General features: G+C 33.4%; 2 protein-coding genes across 13 annotated transcripts; one reads left to right on the forward strand and one right to left on the reverse strand.

The window, feature by feature from the left end:
- The first annotated feature begins 4200 nt into the window (after positions 1-4200).
- On the forward strand, positions 4201-7548 carry LOC108457750 (BTB/POZ domain-containing protein At3g05675). 3 transcript variants are annotated; one of them, XM_017756877.2, is made up of 3 exons: positions 4201-4648; positions 5406-5481; positions 5898-7548. In XM_017756877.2, the coding sequence occupies exon 3, from the start codon at positions 5907-5909 to the stop codon at positions 7194-7196; it is 1290 nt and encodes a 429-aa protein (XP_017612366.1). In that variant the 5' UTR covers positions 4201-4648; positions 5406-5481; positions 5898-5906; the 3' UTR covers positions 7197-7548. The 3 variants fall into 3 exon arrangements, with proteins under 3 accessions (XP_017612366.1, XP_017612367.1, XP_017612365.1); XM_017756876.2 differs by having other exon boundaries at positions 4204-4648; positions 5426-5481; XM_017756878.2 differs by lacking the exon at positions 5406-5481 and having other exon boundaries at positions 4202-4648.
- Positions 7549-8186: 638 nt separating this feature from the next.
- On the reverse strand, positions 8187-12390 carry LOC108460771 (BEL1-like homeodomain protein 1). Of its 10 annotated transcripts, XM_053027268.1 has the most exons (8): positions 11959-12390; positions 11832-11887; positions 11546-11593; positions 11144-11242; positions 10199-10993; positions 9525-9907; positions 9381-9441; positions 8187-9297 (listed from the first exon to the last, which is right to left on the reverse strand). In XM_053027268.1, the coding sequence occupies exons 5-8, from the start codon at positions 10937-10939 to the stop codon at positions 8521-8523; spliced, it is 1962 nt and encodes a 653-aa protein (XP_052883228.1). In that variant the 5' UTR covers positions 10940-10993; positions 11144-11242; positions 11546-11593; positions 11832-11887; positions 11959-12390; the 3' UTR covers positions 8187-8520. The 10 variants fall into 10 exon arrangements, with proteins under 10 accessions (XP_052883228.1, XP_052883224.1, XP_052883229.1 ...); XM_053027264.1 differs by lacking the exon at positions 11832-11887; XM_053027269.1 differs by lacking the exon at positions 11832-11887 and having other exon boundaries at positions 11546-11606.
- Between the last annotated feature and the right edge of the window lie 5562 nt (positions 12391-17952).

Genomic DNA, 17952 nt, shown 5'->3' on the forward strand with positions numbered 1-17952 from the left:
TTGATGTGTATATATATGAGATAATGTCATGTTTGATATGAGTGTTAAGTATGGACAATTTATAGTAAATTTCATAAGTCTAAATGTATTTTTGGTCAAACAGGTAAATTTGGATATATGGATTTATGAAGTAATATGTCATGTATAAGACATGATTTTTGGCTTGGTTTAAATGTCTTGGATTGGCTTGTGTATGTGTTAAAGTGTTTATGTAGGTGGAAGACTAATTGGGTGAGAAAAGTGGCCTTGAAAATGGCCTATTTTTGTTTGCACGGGTGTGTGTCTTAGCCGTGTGTGACACACGGCCTAGCACATAGGTGTGTGCCTTGGCCGTGTGTCCCTTGCATCTTAAAATTTCAAAATAGAATAATCATGATTTTTCACACGGCTTAGCACACGGGCGTGTGGCTTGGCCGCATGAACCCTGCACCTATTTAATGCAAATTTTCATATTCACACGGCCTAGCATTTGGGCGTGTGACTTGGCCATGTAACCCAAGTCAAAGAGTTACACAGGTACAAACATAAGCTAAGACACGGTCGTGTACCTCATTTTGAATACCTACACGGCCTGAGATATGAGTGTGTTTCTTGGTCGTGTGAGCCACACGGTCTGACCACGCGGGTGTACCCTGTACTTAGGAAAATTTTTGATATTTCACGAAAAATTCTCTAAGTACCCAATTTAGTCTCAACTTGTTTCTAATGTATGTTTTGGGCCTCGATGGCTCATAAAAGGAACTTTATGAATAATATCTGACATGAATGTTAAATAATTTAAAATGTTTGTTTTTTTATTTGTTTATCCCGGTAATGCTCCGTAACCCTATTCCAACGACAGATATGGGTTAGGGGTGTTACAACTTGACCCTTAAATGTTGCAATGTGGCATTTTGTCTTGGATGTCACGACATTAGGGTACGATGTCACGACATTAAGCTTAGTTTATTGCTTCTTCAATTTTTTGATTTTGTCACTCCCTGGTATCTACACCTGTTCTAGCAAAGAAAAAAAACTAAAAACAAATAAGATTAATACTAAAATTAAAAATGAAATAAACAAATATTAGAAATTAAAAAGAAAATAGAAAATAATGAAAATTATAAAAGTTCTTTTAAAAAATGGGGCGATCTGTGTCACCACCATAGAAGAACTTCCAACTGGTTTTGACACTTTGATTTGATGTTTGTTCTTTTGTTGATGTATATGAAATAGCCCCTTCAATCGATTCCAATGATGTTGCCTTATTTTTTACCAATGTGACATCCACAATACGATCCATTTGGCACCAAATTTGAGCCAACCCCAAATCATTTTCTAGGGTATTTTTGCCTCGAGCTTCCTCACCTTCATGTCGCTTGAAGATTTGGTTACTCGAGCTTTGTTGCTATCGTCGAATGAGAACGAAACCAACTCTTCGACCTATTGACATCTTCCCAACTATGGTCAGAAGGTGTATCAACTCTTTTACACTTTCACTAAGAATCAGTTGAAGGTTTATGTCAATTTTTAGATCATCTTCCACTTTTACATCTACGGTTACATCTGCTGCTATGTCAATTAGAACTGAGACTTCTTCAGCTATTTTCAATTCTTTCTTATCTCTGATTCCAAACTCTTTTTAACTTCAACAATTTAATTTCAAATGGTTGACAATTGTACAGCAGTCTTCTCGATAAGATTTGGGAACATCATTTACAGCCTCTCCCAATAAAGTATTTGCTTCGTATATTCATTGGTACGACTCTAGCAGGAATAGAAATTGATCTTTTAGATCTTCCAATCATTCTCTAATTGCAATTAATTGTTTGAATATGGGCTGCTCACTTGCTTCGCACGATGATATTTCATGCGCCTTACTAGCGAGCTCATATAGATATTCGAGTGCATCATGGCCTTGGTCATTACTCCATTGGCTCATTGAGGCTTTGTTTCCTAGTTGGCACAGCTCTATCATGAGCAACGTTTGGCTCTCCATAATCTATCTTTCTTTGTATACTCCCTCATTGTATACTTCTTCCTGACTCTACTGGTTCGTCAAAGCTCTGTTCAACCAACCTGTTATGTTGTTCTATTTGTCGTCCTAATAAGTCCTCTCATCGTTATTCCACCTATAATCAAATCCATCAATGATTAAATCCAATCGTCAACGAGGTAATTAAAAAAATAAAATTAATGAAAGATAAAAATGAAAAATTAACACTCTAAAATAAAAAATACTTAATGAATAAAAGTTATATCACTATCTATACTAAACGAATCAATTTATAAAACCAAATTAAAATAACGAAACATAAATCATATCTATGGTCAACGAAAGTTCCTACTTAGTTTATTACATGCAAAAATAAAAATTAATCTAGTGCTGAAACCTCCATAGCAACGACGCCAACAACTTGACTGCCTCTCGACGTGCTAACAATTAGAGTGTGTATATTGCTACAAAAGATAGGAAATTAGGCAATGTCCGTAAGTGTACGGGTCAAATTGTAATATAGTTTGTTAGTACAACAAAGTACTGAGAGTACTCCGAGGGTCGTACTCGAGGGAAGTTTGCTTAAACTAGTAATTACTTTTACACAAATAAATCTAAATAGCATTGAATCAAAACCATATTACGAAAGTTCATAATTGAAAGAATAAATAGAAAATAAAATAGGTAAAAGAATTTTATAGCTTAAAGTCATAGGATTGAAGATCTATCAAGAATAAAAATGATAGTCTAACCTACTTCAATGTTCATAGTTAACTCCTATTTCGGGTTCTATTCAATTAGCTAGTCATTAACGTAGCAAGACCTCTCGGCCTTCTACTAACCTAATGAGTCGACAAACACCACTTATCTCTCAGTGTCACAAGTCAGACCAAGTCAGGCTAAGGGATAGTAGACTATACTGATATTGGGTTCATATCTACCTAAATTACTTCCTAGGGTCGCTAAGCCTATGGTTTAAGTCCTCTTTCCCAACCAACTGATCCTCTAAGGATCCCTAAAATAGTTATTAACTATTCTCACATCCACTTGTTAATGTCCCTACAGATTTAGTTACCCATGAATTATAATAAATGCAAACTCTAATTTGAATGTAGACATCATAATAATATTAACAAACAAGATAAAGAAAGAGAAATTAAATCCGGATTAAAACTTGAAGTGCAACAACTGAAATCTGTTGACAGTGTTGAAGATCTATAATCCTTATGAAGAACAATGAAAATAGCTTGAATGAAAAACTGAAAGCTAAAACTTAATTTACAAAGAAAACTAAAAACTAAGTAAAATCGTCTAGGCTTGAAGTCCCCATTGAATATGGTAGTAATGTTGTTTATATAGGCTAAAAATCCACAATTCTAAAGTATCCCTTCATTATAATGTTAATTAGGATTTTAAGTTATAAAAAAGACCCCTAATTGCCCCTAAAAATCTCAATCGACGTATGGAGGGATTTTAGGTTGAGTAGAAGTTGTGTTGCAACATTCGCCTCCTGTGTTGCAACATAGGTCGGTGTCGCGACCTGGGCATCAGTTTTGACCTGGATGTGCATCTTTAGCTCCTGATTGACCTATATAACCCTATACGTTATTTAGATATCTAAGATGTAATAAAAACTACAAAAAAGCATAACTTGCTCCTTCATGCGTGAAAATATAAATATATATTAAGATGATTTGATTCAACTATTAAATAAGCTAAAGTTATGTATAAAAAAAGATGTAAATAATAGTGTACTTCATGGCGATTACTTCTCTAATGTGACATACATGTAGATTGTCAAGTAGATAACATGTAAACAATTAATTAATGTTTACAATTTAAAAATTCAAAAATATAAAAATATTAAAATTTATAAAATTTATAGAAAAAGCATTTTTAAATTTTAAAAATTTAATTAATTGCTAACAAAACATATATGTGGCAATCCATGTGTTTGCCATGTCATTAAAGTTAATAAACATTTAATTTTTATCATTTTTTGGTGATTTCACAAACAACGTAATTTTACAAGCTAAAAAGATAAAATTTTAAATGAAAAATAAAATAATTTTCTTTTTTGTAAAGTTGAAAGGCTTGTCTTTAATTAAAATACAAAATAGTTGACAAAATATTAACCCAATTTAAAGTGATGTTTTTAAAATTAGATTAATAGTCTGATAGATGAAATCACCTATTTTTCGTTTGATTCTTGATTGAGTTTTAAGTAAATAAATGATTCAAGTGATTCAATAGCGGAGTCAACCGATTTTTATATTTGATTTAAGTAGTTAATAAGTCAATTGATTTTTTCCCTAGCTCTAGGCTGATGTATATTGACTGCCGGTCCAACTGTATCAAATCGATCGTAAAAAAAAAAAAATTGCATTTATTAAAAGCATGGCAATTTTAGCGAAACTGGTTGGTGAGAAACAAGTGTCGAAAATGGAGCGAAGCCATGGCAGAACCCAACCCAAAATCTTTTGGAGTCCATTTGGGCCATTTGCTTCAGCCTTGAGGGATCTTCCCATACATCTGATCTCAATTCTCAACTCACTTCCAGTTTCCACCCTATCTAACTCGGTCACAGTTCAGAGTTCATAGTTGAGTCAGGGAAAGAACGACAGCGCTTTCTTCCTTCCCTACTGCTAATGCGACTTCAAACTAAAACACAGGGTATCGTTGCCTTTCAACTTCTTCTTTTCCATTTTCAATTGGGCGTCCTTCTGTTTTTCCCTTAAATTCTTTATTTATTGAACTTCTACCCATTTTAGATTAAGAATCCATATTTGTTTTTACCGTCTATATTTTTGGGTAAATTTGATCATCTTATTCCCTTTTTGGCTGGCTTTGTTTAAGAAATCAATTTGCAGATTTACAGTAGAATCTAGTTCTTGTTCTCTATCAAACTAGGATTGTTTGTTTTAAAATTTGATTTATTGATGGATAGAAGGAAATGAAGCAGTTTTTGGATTTTAAAAATGAGTGTTAAGATATGGGTCAAATACTTTTCCCACCTAATGTTGGGTATTTTGTTTTAGTGTTTCTGAAGATACTTAATTTCGGTGTAAAATGAAATTTCAGTTTGATTTGCAGAGTTACCCGTCCATTTTGTTAACTGGGGTGACTTGTGGTACTGTTGAATGTTTTATACTAACTTTCTTTAGTGCTTAGAGTTTACCTTTTAGCTCAAGTAACTAGTTTCATCTATACAAATTTGTCTTCTATTAAGTGTTGTGAGTTAATTATTTGAGCCTCTTGGTGATTAGCGATCATTTTGACGATATTAGATGCTTGTGCATACTTCAATCGTGATATATTATTTCTGATTAGAATAGCTCCTTAATGCACAATATTTTCTAAGGTTCTGTTTGTAGGAAATTTCTTAATTGTGTTTTTTGTAATTTTATTGTAGTATTTATATGTCTTTTAGATTATTGTTTATTTGTATAGGTGCATAATGCATCAAGTCACAGTTCATAGTGCTCGATGTTTCGAAGGAGGCCCTTGTAAGTATTCCAACTGACATGTTTGACAATGTATTAATTTTTGGCCGCAATGTTGAATCTTTCCCATTATATTAAACCTAGTGAAGCTCAAAATGTTCTTCTCTGCATTCAATTGTTTTATATTTTCCGTATATGTGGGAACAATGTAGCACTTCAACCAAAATGTTGGTTGATTTTGGTTGGTACATTCATCTCTCTTTGTATAGAATCCAATCCTAAGTTTATTCTAATGAACAACTTTAAATAGTTCGGTTATAGTACAACCACTAGAAACTGAAATCACAAATTAATATCATGCATTTGTAGTTGAACATTTTCTTGCTTTTATAATGTTTCTTTGACTTAATTATCACTATCATTCTTTTTCATCTTCTGTTTCTATCGTATCATGTAATACTATTTCCTCTTGCTTTAAGGAACATAAAATGGATGCTCCAAGCAAAATTGGTGATCGATCAACCAGTGATGTTGTTGTCAGGCTACGAACTCTAGAAGGGCGTGATGAGTGGATATATTGTCACTCTGACATCCTTGTAGAGAAGAGCAAATATTTTGCTGACCGCCTCTCTGACAATTGGCCAACATGTCAGATCCTAGACTCGCGCAACTGTGTTGAAGTATACTGCCAGGAATTAGACTTTGATCACCATGTCAATGTTCTACGCCTTTTCTACGTTGTTATAGATGGTTCAGTTGATGACTTGTGGAACGGTGTGAAAAATGCTCTTGGCGTTCTCCAAGTAGGCATTCAACTCGGCTGCCCACAAATCGTAACTGCTTGTGTGAACTACTTGGAAGCTGTCCCTTGGGAAGAGTCTGAGGAGGAGGAGATTTTAAGAATCATACCTGGCATGGGTTCTGAAGTGGAGCCAATTCTTGCCCGTCTCCAACCAGTTAATCTATCAGCAATACGTGGGATATTTATCTCAACTCTTCGATTTGCGTTGTCATCGCCACCTTCTCTGATGAATGATCTTAAATCTTCGGCTCAAGAGCAGCTTGAGTACATGGTAACTGAAGATGACGATTCCCCTCTATTAATTGCTGATGATGATATCAAATCTGAGGTCAAAGATTGTGTTGGGAGACTATTTTCTAGATTTAACAATCTGCTAGAAGTGTATTTATGTGAGCCCGCTGAATCATTTGATGAGGCAGAAAAGATGACATTATTTCAGTCCTATCTGGCAGACTTTTCATGGGCTTGTCAGCTGTTGTCAAAGTTGGAAATAATGAGGGTATTAGTTAACAGTTGGGTGGATGCATCCGATAAAATAGTGGCGATAATGCAATCAAGTCCCACAGTTGAAATGATTGGGATAAAGCTGAAGGTTGTTGAGGTTGTGGCGAAAGTTCTGGAATCAATCGGGTATGGCACTGTTATTCTGCCAACCACTAAACGGCTTCACATGGTGAAAATCTGGCTTCCATTTGTGCGGATTACAAAACCTTTGATTGATTCTGTTATGACTAGTGATGATGATTCTTTGGAATTTAAAATAGACGGTGAACTTTGGCAATCATTGGAATCAACATTTGTTTCCATAATTCTGGCGTTGCCATCTGTGAACCAAGCAGAGATTTTGACTGAATGGTTAGAAAATGAGCATATACGGTATCCTGATCTAACCGAGGCATTTGAGGTGTGGTGTTACAGGTCCAAGGTAGCTAACCGAAGGCTGGCATTGATAGAGGGTGGCCATTGTGCACTTTGAACCATTTTCTCTCGTATCATTTAGGCTCTGATTCAGTAACCATGCTCATCAAGCTTTTCCTTTTTTGTTTCGTTGTATATATATCAGGCTACAGTCAGGATTACAAAGGGATGTTATCATTAAATGAAGAGATGTCCGGCCGTCGCTGCTCTTTGTATGGTTTGAAATTGAAATTTTAGTGTTTGTAGATCATGTAATGCTAGATCCCCTCTGTAATTGTTTAAAGCAGGTGATTAATCTCTTAGAAAATTAATCATGTCCTGGACTCATGGAACCAGATTATCACTTGTTCTTTTGCAGGCTAACTTCAATTTTAAATGCTAAATTCATTCCATTGCAGCCTTCCCTTGAATCTTGAGAAATGGAGGCCTCCAAAATTCAAAGTATCATTCCATTGGAGATTGTATTATGAAAATGATAGGTAATATAATGTGATTATGGGATAGAATATATTTATCTACATGATTTGCTGCTGGGTTTTGTACGTAGATCTTTTAGTCATTTTCTAACTCGGTTAACAAACAGTTTTGAAGATATTATATATATATTCAAGCAGAAAACAGAATGATTTTGAATCGATTTAATTAATCTTTGAAAGTAGAGATACTACTCTTATTTCCCTTCATATATTAAGGCATAATCTTGTAAGTCCAACAACTTGATGGACTATTGCTGCAATTTTTGTCTCATGCTTGGTTACTTTATTTAACCATTATCCTTTCTTTCCTTCTTTTTCTAAGGTTGTCTTTGAGAGGAGGGTCGCTTATCCATTATTTTGTATACTTTTGCATACTTTATCCATTATTTTGTAAAAGAAGTCACAGTTACAGATGATAGAATTTGGATGCCACCTGTTAAGGATAATTTGTAGAGTTAATTTTAATCATTTGAAGTGTTGATCTTAGTTGAATTCTGCTTTTGATGAGCTGACATCAAAGCTTTGAGCACCTTCATCAAGAATGTTGATGGTAACACTTTTGCTCCAAATAATTCAGTATAATTTTCGTCGTCCATTTCATGAAATACTTGATTCACACCCAAATTGACTAAAATTTTAATGTCATTATTCCCAAATAAACTAATTTGATGATATCGATCCATCTAAACCAATCCCCAAAACTTATAAAATTAATATACAATCCTCTCAAATATATATGGCGAGATCCTGAAATGTTTGAAGGACTCAAATTGTGCTATGCAAAGTATAAAGCCTATACTAGGAGAAATTTCTTCTTTACACTATACCATGCATTTCCCTTGTTCCCTAATGGATAGAAATGAAAATAGTGAAAGATATATGTTTGTCTGGTTCGAATCACGTTCTTCAGGCGACGAAGTCAGGTAATAATTGGGCTACAAACCTTTTTCTGTTCTGAAGGTTGATGCTTTCATACGCAGCCGAAGAATGAGGTGTGGGAGGGTTTATGGCACCAAACTCATTTGGTTCATCAATGTCTAGCCTTCTCCCCATTTGCATTGTTTGGTTTGGGAGAAAGTTCTGATGGGTTCCAGATAAGGAAAGGTTTTCACAGTGCGGAAGACCGAGTGTGAGGGAAACACCATTACCAGGAAACCTAGGAGCGAACTGTTCTGCATCGAACCGTCCGATTTCTCCGATAGGATACTGCCCTAAACCTCCCATGAAATCGGTGTTGGTCCCCATGAATGAGTACCCATCTTTGCTGAACTTCATGGAAACCTCATTGCTTGCCTCACTTTGATTCATGTCCATGTTCATGGATGGGACACTAGATGGGGACTGCAACAGTTCATTGCTCCTTGGTTTCTTTGGACTTCCTTGGTTGATCCCTTCTAATTCGGATGATCCAATGAGGGAGAAACGCGACTGCTGGTGTGCATTTCCTGCAAGGGGAGACGTTGAAGCAGTGGAAATGGACATTAATGAAACTTTCTGGTTCTCCCCAGGATTTTGGCAGCTTGGAGCTGTGGATTTGGAGGCTGAATCTTCATGGTTTTCGGTCTTGCTTGTTTTGTCATCTGAAGTACCATTCTGTTCTTGCTCCTTGATTTCCTCTAAATACATCTCTTCCACCATTGGCTTCCATAGCCGAACTCGGGCATTTATGAACCAGTTAGACACCTGAATTATCACCAAAACAAACAAAATCCCTGAATTACATGTGCCACAATCGGGACAAGAGAGTCGCCAGACAAAGCCCATACCTGACTCCTAGTGAGCCCTGTTTGTTTTGCAAGCATGTGTTTGTCTGAATCTTTAGGATACCTGAAATGGGGATTAAGAAATTCGGATTGAAACTTTAAGGATGTTTCAAATGCAGTATTGAGAAAATTTCAGAGATTACATACGGGTGAAGGAAGTGTTCGAAGAGCCAAGCTCGAAGAACAGAAACTGATCTTTCAGGCAATCCTCTTTGGGGTCTCCAAGCATTGTGCTGGATCATTCCCAACTGCTGAAGTGCCCTTTGCTGTCGAAGATGATGATCCACGAACTTAAGTCTGGATCCCTCGATTTTGGCTGCTCCGCCTACACCATCTTCTTCTTCCCCTAAACTCTTGTTGGCTGCTCGGATTTGGTCAGATATTGCATCTTTCAAACACCGAAATTGCTTTGAAATAGTCTTTAATGCAAGAGCTGTGTATGTTTTTGCAGACCCAATGCCAGCTGCTTGCTCAAATGAGGATGTTACAATCTGCATCTGATGATGGTATTGCCTATACCTTTGTTCCACCTGCCAAAAAAAAAAAAAAAACAATTTGATATCAATACGTTGTGCTTAAGCAATAAGGTTAAGTTGGATGTCTAGAAGAAGTTTGGAATTCAAGAACCTGACTGACGTACTCTAATTGGTAAATTTCATTGATTTGAGGTCTAATAACAAACTAGAGCTTTCAATTAATTCAACAAAGAATCTTCAAGGATTGAAATCTAAAGAAATAAGACCTTAAAATACTAGACTTAAAACTTATGAACTTGCTTCTATCCCAGTTTTTTCCATATATATATGATCTAATTTCCATACCTCATCAAGCATGTTAATTAGCTTTGCTTTCTTCATCTGAATTTCCTGTTTCTCAGCCGTGGTCAGCTCTGCGGGGTGTTTCTCACCTGCCTCCCCACCACCAGAGCCATCCCCGGCCACCACCGACGACTCTCCCACAGCCTTACTACTGCTATTGCTATGATTATTTCCACCACCACCCTTCTTAGCCAATAATTCACTCTTTGTAATCCCAGTAGTGTTAACATTAACAACCTCATCAAGAAGCTCTTGAGCAGCCTTCAAGTATTTAGAGCTCAAAAACACACTTTGCACACCCGACACCCTATTGTGCACGCCTGAACCTGAAGAAGCCGACCCACCTGAAACTGCTTGAGCCTGCGATCCATAACCCGGCTGCTGCTGGGAAGAAAGGGTCAAAGAGAGTCCTTGTTGAGAGCGAGGAGTTTCACGCGCCGATCCGGAAGGGTCAATAGGGTTGTACAAGTTGTAATGGACGCGCTGGACGAGGCCATGCAAGGGGGAGATATCGTGTGAGGTAGGGCCTTGATTGGCGGCTGAGGTAGCGGGGAGGGGGATGCCGACGAGTTGCTGAGTTTGGGGCGGAGAGAGGGAGTTAGGGTTGAAGAAAAGGAGGTTGTTGGCCGGAGGTGGTGGAGGGGTATCGGAATACTGAACATAGGCAGGGTTCATAAGTACAAGGGTTTGAAGGCCGTCAGTACTTGCTTGGATTTCAGGGTTCCCATGAAAGTACGTCGACATCGGATGTTGTTTTCTTTGCTTAATTCTATTGTTGTTTTCTATGCTTTCACTTCACTGAAAAGATCAAAGAAACACCAAATTTATTATTATTATTATTATTATTATTATTATTATTATTATTATTATACTACTTTCATAATCACAAGCACTAGAAAAGGGAAAAAAAATCATCCATAACATCAATAAAGTCTAAACATGTTTTACCTTATTCTCCACAATAAATCCCCAGACTTTACATTAACCCATTCCAGAGCTTTCTGGGAAAAATGGGGTATTGATGATCTTGGGATGATCAAGTGGATCCTGAGAATTCAGTGGAAAGGAAAGGAGTGATAATCCTCCACAATTAATACACGTATATAAGTAAATATGATTGGCTGGCTCGTCAAGGTTTGGGAACAAGTCTAGAGCTTGAAGACATGGGAATAGTAGGAGGAGAAGATGAAGAAAAGGATGGGGGTGAGGGAAGGAAAAAAGGGAGTATAGGGGAGAAAGTTTTAGTGTTTATATAAAGATAAGAGAGAGAAGGCTGAAATACAGAGATTGAAACAGAGAGAGAGAGAGAGGGAGAGAATTGATTATAGTAACAGTTAATAAGATTGGTACCTGGTGTGATGGTAATTTGAGTATACACGTGCTTCATCATCATCTTCACTGCAAAATAGAACTTTAAAAAATAATTAAAATTTTGACAAGTAAAAGCTAATATTGCTAAAATACCATATAATTTAAATAAACAGAAAGAGATATGATGTATCTATCTCTGGAATTTATGATTCTTTTTAATGATCTATCAGTAAGTTAGTCCTTTATTGTCAGACTCAATATCTCTGCAACTCCCCCCAATTGAAACTGGAAAAAGAAAAAGGTATCAGAGCGATTAATGGGTGACCTTCAATTACTCTTCTTCACCTTTCTCTTTAATGGGTTTTTAATTAGGTGAAGTACCTGCAAATACAACAAAACAAAGGGAACTTGTGTAATTTGACCCTCCCTTTTCATAAACTATACAAACCAACCTTTCTTTTATTTTTTCTTCTTCTGTGAAAAAAAAAGAAAGTGTGAGATATGATATGTGTATATATTAAGCTGTTTTCATAAATAATAATTGACACAAGATTTGAAAAAAGTCTCCTTTCACAATGTAAGCTTAATTAAAATAAAAATAAAAAGAAAATTATGGTAATCATAATAATAATTCAAGAAAAAAAAGAGAAGATGATGATGATGAGAGAGGGTAGAACAGGGTCCTACTCCTCAATTCATACATTAAATATCTCTTTGTCTTTTTTCGTTTTTCACTTTATTTTTTTTCTCTCTCTTTTTACATAATTTTGGGGCTAATATTTTTGTGGTTGGATGCCAGTGTTTGAAGATAAAGCAATTAAATTGCCAAGGAACACAGAACCAACCGCCATAACACCTACTTTAATGCTTCAAAAAATGAAATAAATACTAGTAGAGTACATATATACACTTCATAATTTAATTTCTATTTTTTTACAAATTTAAAGAATACCCATTGTTTATCTGCATGAGAATTTTGAATTTAATATATATATATATGAAATCTACCAAAAAGTAAACTGTTTTGATCTGTGAAACAAAACAAAAAAAAACAGTGGGGTCCTAATCAAATGCATGAATGTGTGAATTTGAATCAAGTGCTCCCTAACTGTGTAGGGCCAAATTGGGTTTCCCTCATCCATCCCTAACCCTTCACCAAAACTGTACTACAGAATTACATAAAACAAGAAATCTACTACTAAATTTACACTTTCTGACTTTAAACTTCTTTATTTCTCTCCCAAATTTTGAATTTTTTAATATACTCCTAAAAACCAAATAAATTTAAAAAAAAATCAAGGTGACTGACAGACGGTAATTGGTATATATAATTAAAAGGAAAAGAATACGTTGACCAGAGAAAAAAAAAGTGAAATGCAACAAGACATTGGATACTCCTGGATAAATTTAGCTTTTAAAGTTTTTTTTATAGGTTATTTTAATCTTTTATTTTTGAAATTTAGTTAAATTATTTTTTATTAAAAATTTACTGAATTATTAAAATATTAATCGTATTGATGTGACAATTCATTTAAAATTTTATCTATAAAATGAATAAAACTTTTAAAAACTTTTTAAATTTTGTTGATTTTTAAATATTTAAATATTTTTATTTTTAAAATATTTATGATTTATAACATGGATTGACACATTAGTAGTTACATTAATACCGTTAAAATTTTAACAGTTCAATAATTTTTATCCAAAAATAAATAATTTAATTAAATTTTAAAAATTAAAGGTTAAAATGATAAAAGAAAAAAGAATAATAGTGAAAAGAAATAAAAGTTAAAGAGTAAATTAACTTTTATGCCCATTTTAATTGTATTTAAGCTTTTATATTAATTATATAATATTGAATTAATTAACTCTTTGAACAACAAAGAGACATTGCAATCACCATCACAGTAACACATTCTCTGATCAAATTAAAGTCATCTTAATTATTAATAATAAGCTAGAGTTCCTAGGATTCTCACCCCCAATGAAAAACTTTTCACTTTTAATTGTCAGCTCAGGTAGTGAAAGATCATTAACTTTAACATTCACTGCCATAAAAAGTAAGCTCATCAATTGAAAACTCACCTGAAAGAGAACCCATATCTTATGTGGTCAGTCAACTATAAAACTACTTCCCTCAATTTTCTCATTGGCTTAAAAGAGTTACAACTTTCTATACTTTGTTTTTTCAAAAAAAGAAAATACAGTGTGAAATTCATGTGTTTTTTTTTACTGCCCGCTGTACTTAAACGAGAAATTCATGCAGTACAATTTTGAGAAGTCTCCTTTCATCCAATTCTGGGGGTAAGTGTACAATCATGTTCTTGCCTTTAGAACAACGTCAAATTTAGTGCATGTGGAATTAAATACTGGTTCAGAGTTGGAATTCAGGAGTTGTATTATCAATTCTTTTATCATTGGAAGTTTATGCATTCTGCCTTTTTTTTTTTCTATCGTTTTTAAGTAAGATCTACTTATCACCTCAAAACTAAACTTATTTTGAGTGAAATTTTTTATTGTACCTTCCAAAAGTGAAATTTGCTTCTTTTGGCAGTTCAAAATATTTAAAAGATCACTAATAGTCTCATTTATTTAATTTTCTTTAAATATCAATTAAAGATATATGATAATTTTTTAACTTTGTTTTTAATTTTTTAAAAAATTAACAATTTATCAAATAATTATTGTTAAGGGATTGTTAAATCACTTTTTTTTTTATAATTGAAGGAGGAGAATATAGTTACTTAGAATCAAGTCAAACTCTCATGCCTACAACCTATTACTCCTACCGCTAAACCAAAAGATTATTGGCTTAAATCACTTTTTAAAAACTCATATTCCAACATATTTAAAATTCAAATTAACTACATTTGCAACTCATTCTATATTAAAATCTCATTATTCTCAAAAGTCTCAAAACTTAACTAAAATTTTGATCATTTAACCTATTTTCAAGCGCAACTACTTGCCCAAGCTCAAAGTTTTAATTAAATTTTGAGAAAATTTAGATAAAAATATTAGACTTGTTTAAAATATAATTTAATTTGTGCTCTAGTATTCATGCCCAACTCATTTTGAAATATGATATTATACTATATTATTTTTATATATTATGCATTTATGTCATATAAAAATTAAATTTTAATAATATAATATGTAAATATTAAAATATATATTAAATTATCCATATTTAAAATTTTAATGAATTTATAAATGAATGGTGAATTATACTAATATCATAAATTATATATATAAGCCAGTCTGCCCTGGCCTATGTTGACCCAATTTTCTTTTAATTTCTCTGACAGATTTTTTTGGTTGTTATTTTCCATCTTCTTCAACTTATTCTTTTAAAAAAAAGTTTGGTAGCACTTCAAAGTTAAGTCGCTATTAGCTCCATTTATATATTAAAAGTAAAGAGAACTTAAAAATCTTTACTTTTCAAGATACTTAATTAAATAATTTATTTAATTGAGTATGGGTTTGTCTATCATAGTACATCGTCGTACGGATAGGCTTCCTTGATGGAACCTATGGGACTGCAAACACATGAAAGTGGTGTACATCACATCACATCAAACAAACCTCCCCCTAAAATCTATGCCTTTTCTTGATCGAATATACATTCTTTTTTTTTTTTCTCTTTGGATAAAAACGTTTTATCAGTATATTTTTCTATGATGATGCGAAGCTTACATGAGAGGCATGAAATTCAAATGGTTGTCTTTTTGTTATGGTTTACATATATAATTTTATTTTGTTAGAGTTATAAAACTCAAATTCTTATTAAATAATATAAGAAATTGTTTATAAGTTAAATTAAATAAAATATATATATTTTAAAATATTTAGTATTTATTGGTATAATATATTTATTATTTATTAGCATAATTTATTTGACTTATGAATTTAACATGTAAACAAACACTTTTACAACCTTAAAAAACACACCAATCAAAAGATTAGAACTCATAACATATTTTTGGAGAATTTTATGTTTACGTTTTGAAGATTCTTTGTTTTTGGGTTTCGGGATTTAGTTTTTATCTCTATCTTTTGTACTCTTTGTTCTTTTGTCATTATAGTAAAATTATATTTGCCAGTGGTTTTTTTATCATCTTTGAAGAGATTTTTCCACGTTAAATTTGTGTATTTAATTTCTTGATTTCTTCCACTATTTTTTACTTATTCGTTGCTTAATCGAGTCTATCCCTAACAAGTGGTATCAAAGCTAGTTTAATTTTTTGTAGATCAGCCCGTTTAGAGATGGCAACAACAAGGTTTTACATTAAGAAGTTTGATAGTGTCGTAAATTGAAATTTGTGACAAGTTCTGATGTTGACAATTCTAATTCAAACCGACTTGAAAAAGGTTGTTACCGAGAAAAAGCCTAAGAATCTAAATTAGACAGAATGAGAACAGCTTGATGAAAATGCACTGTCTGCAAGCCAGTTGTGCCTCGCTAATAGGGTATTGTAGGAGGTATTAATGGAAAACGTTAGAAATTCTTTATACGATTAAGTCTCTAGCTAAATGTTAAGTGTTGAAACAACGTCTATTTACGTTTCGCATAAACAAAGGTGAGCTTCTTAGAGATCATAAAAGCCAATTTATTACTCTTTTGAATGATTTAAAGAATGTTGAGGTTAAGATTGACGATAAAGATCAGGCTATGCTATTATTGTACTCTTTACCCTCTTCATACAAGTTTTTCAAGGAAACTCTGATTAATGGCAGAGACAAACTCTCGTTCAAGGATGTGAAAGGTCATTTGTTAAGTAAAGACAAACTCGATAAAGAGTTTGGTTTGGGTAGCAAGGTAGATAGCCGAGCTTCCATGGTAGCACCAAAGAAGTGAAACAAAATGTGTCGCTATTGTAAGAAGTTAGGTCACGTCAAAGTAGATTGCTATAAACTACGAAATAAAAGGGTTGCTGAGATTAACAAGGAAGATGTAGTTGGTGCTAATTTGGCCGATGAAAGTGGGGATAATTTCTTGCTAGTGTCAATGAGTGATAGCTTTGAGCTTACGCCTAGTGGATTCTAGATTCGGGATGTTCTTTCCATATGTGTCCCAACAAAGAGTGCTTCTCTATATACAATTCGGTTGAAGGTGGATGTAACAGCCCTATTTTAGCTAAATCGGAACAGTGATTTTGAAACCATAAATTTAATGTTGAAAAATTACTTTAATATTATTTTCAGTATTTATAGCATGTTATTTGATATGTGTGAAAATTTCATGAGTTAATTTTATCGATTGGTTGGTTAATTTGATAAAAAGGACTAAATAGTGTAAAATGAAAAAGTGTTGTTCTTTTAGAAAAAGGTGTCTAATAGCCATGGTTTGTAATAACCCGATTTTGGATCTAGTTGAAACAGTGGTTTCAGGACCACAAATCTGACCCAGAAAAATTTATTTTTTATTATATTTTTATTGTCTACAGTTTTACAGAATGATTCTGTGAAAATTTCGGTAAAAATTTTTGACATTTAGGCACCCAATTTGGTTAAAAGGACTAAATTGTAAAAAGTGCAAGACTTGAGTTCTATAAGCTAGAGGTGTCCAATTGCTATGAAATTTTAAATTGGAGGTCTTTAAATAGTAATTAGACCATTGGTTAAGTTTTTGGATAAAAATGGACATGGTTAGGTATGTTTCTAAAGTTTTTCATTAAGGGTATTTTAGTAATTTGGTAATTAAATGAATTAAAAAGCCAAATTAAAAGCCAATTTTTATCCATCTTCCTCCCATGGCTGAATTTTACAAGAAGAATCCATGACTAAGGTTTTTCAAGCTTCCAAGCTCGATTGTGAGTCCGTTCTAGCCTCGTTTTTAATGATCTTTATGTTTTTGAAATCCTTATAACATGATCTATCTATTTCCACCACTAATTTAAGACATAATCAAAGTCTAAAATTTTACCAATGATGGATATTTGTGTATTTTGATGTTTAATGGTAGAAAATGTATGTTTGATGTATGATAAACGACTTTTGCTAAGTGATTTTCAATAAAAATGCCTAAAAGGACTTATTTGTTAAAGTTACAAAATAAGAAGTAAAAGTGTGATTTAATGAAAAATGTGGGCTGCTATAAGCATGTATAAGGTTTGGCTAGGCATGGGTATTGAAAGAATTGAGTACATCTCATTTTACGAGCCTAGGGACTAAAATGTAAAAATGTGAAACTTTAGGGGTAAAAATATAATTTTTTCATAATGTGATTTTAGGCTGATTTGAATAGCATAATTATTAAATAAGTTAAATGTGATATTATAGATCAAGAAAAATGAGGTTCGAAATTAGAATGAGGGAAAAACGAGTATTTGACGGTTAGGTCCTTTTCGTCATTTTTATGCCGAGGCAAGTTTGTATGTTTAATAAGCATTAAATTATATATGATTAAATCCTGAATTGATATAATTGTGGTAAATGCTATATTA

The sequence above is a fragment of the Gossypium arboreum genome, chromosome 4, assembly GCF_025698485.1.
Source record: "Gossypium arboreum isolate Shixiya-1 chromosome 4, ASM2569848v2, whole genome shotgun sequence".
Taxonomy (NCBI): domain Eukaryota; kingdom Viridiplantae; phylum Streptophyta; class Magnoliopsida; order Malvales; family Malvaceae; genus Gossypium; species Gossypium arboreum.

Coding starts and splice junctions, on each gene's coding strand:
- LOC108457750 (XM_017756877.2), top strand. CDS start 5,907: ATGGATGCTCCAAGCAAAATTGGTGATCGATCAACCAGTGATGTTGTT.
- LOC108460771 (XM_053027272.1), bottom strand. CDS start 10,939: ATGTCGACGTACTTTCATGGGAACCCTGAAATCCAAGCAAGTACTGAC. Junction 9,442..9,524: donor TTCGAACACTTCCTTCACCC/GTATGTAATCTC, acceptor TCCCCATTTCAG/GTATCCTAAAGATTCAGACA. Junction 9,298..9,380: donor CAGGGCTCACTAGGAGTCAG/GTATGGGCTTTG, acceptor GTGATAATTCAG/GTGTCTAACTGGTTCATAAA.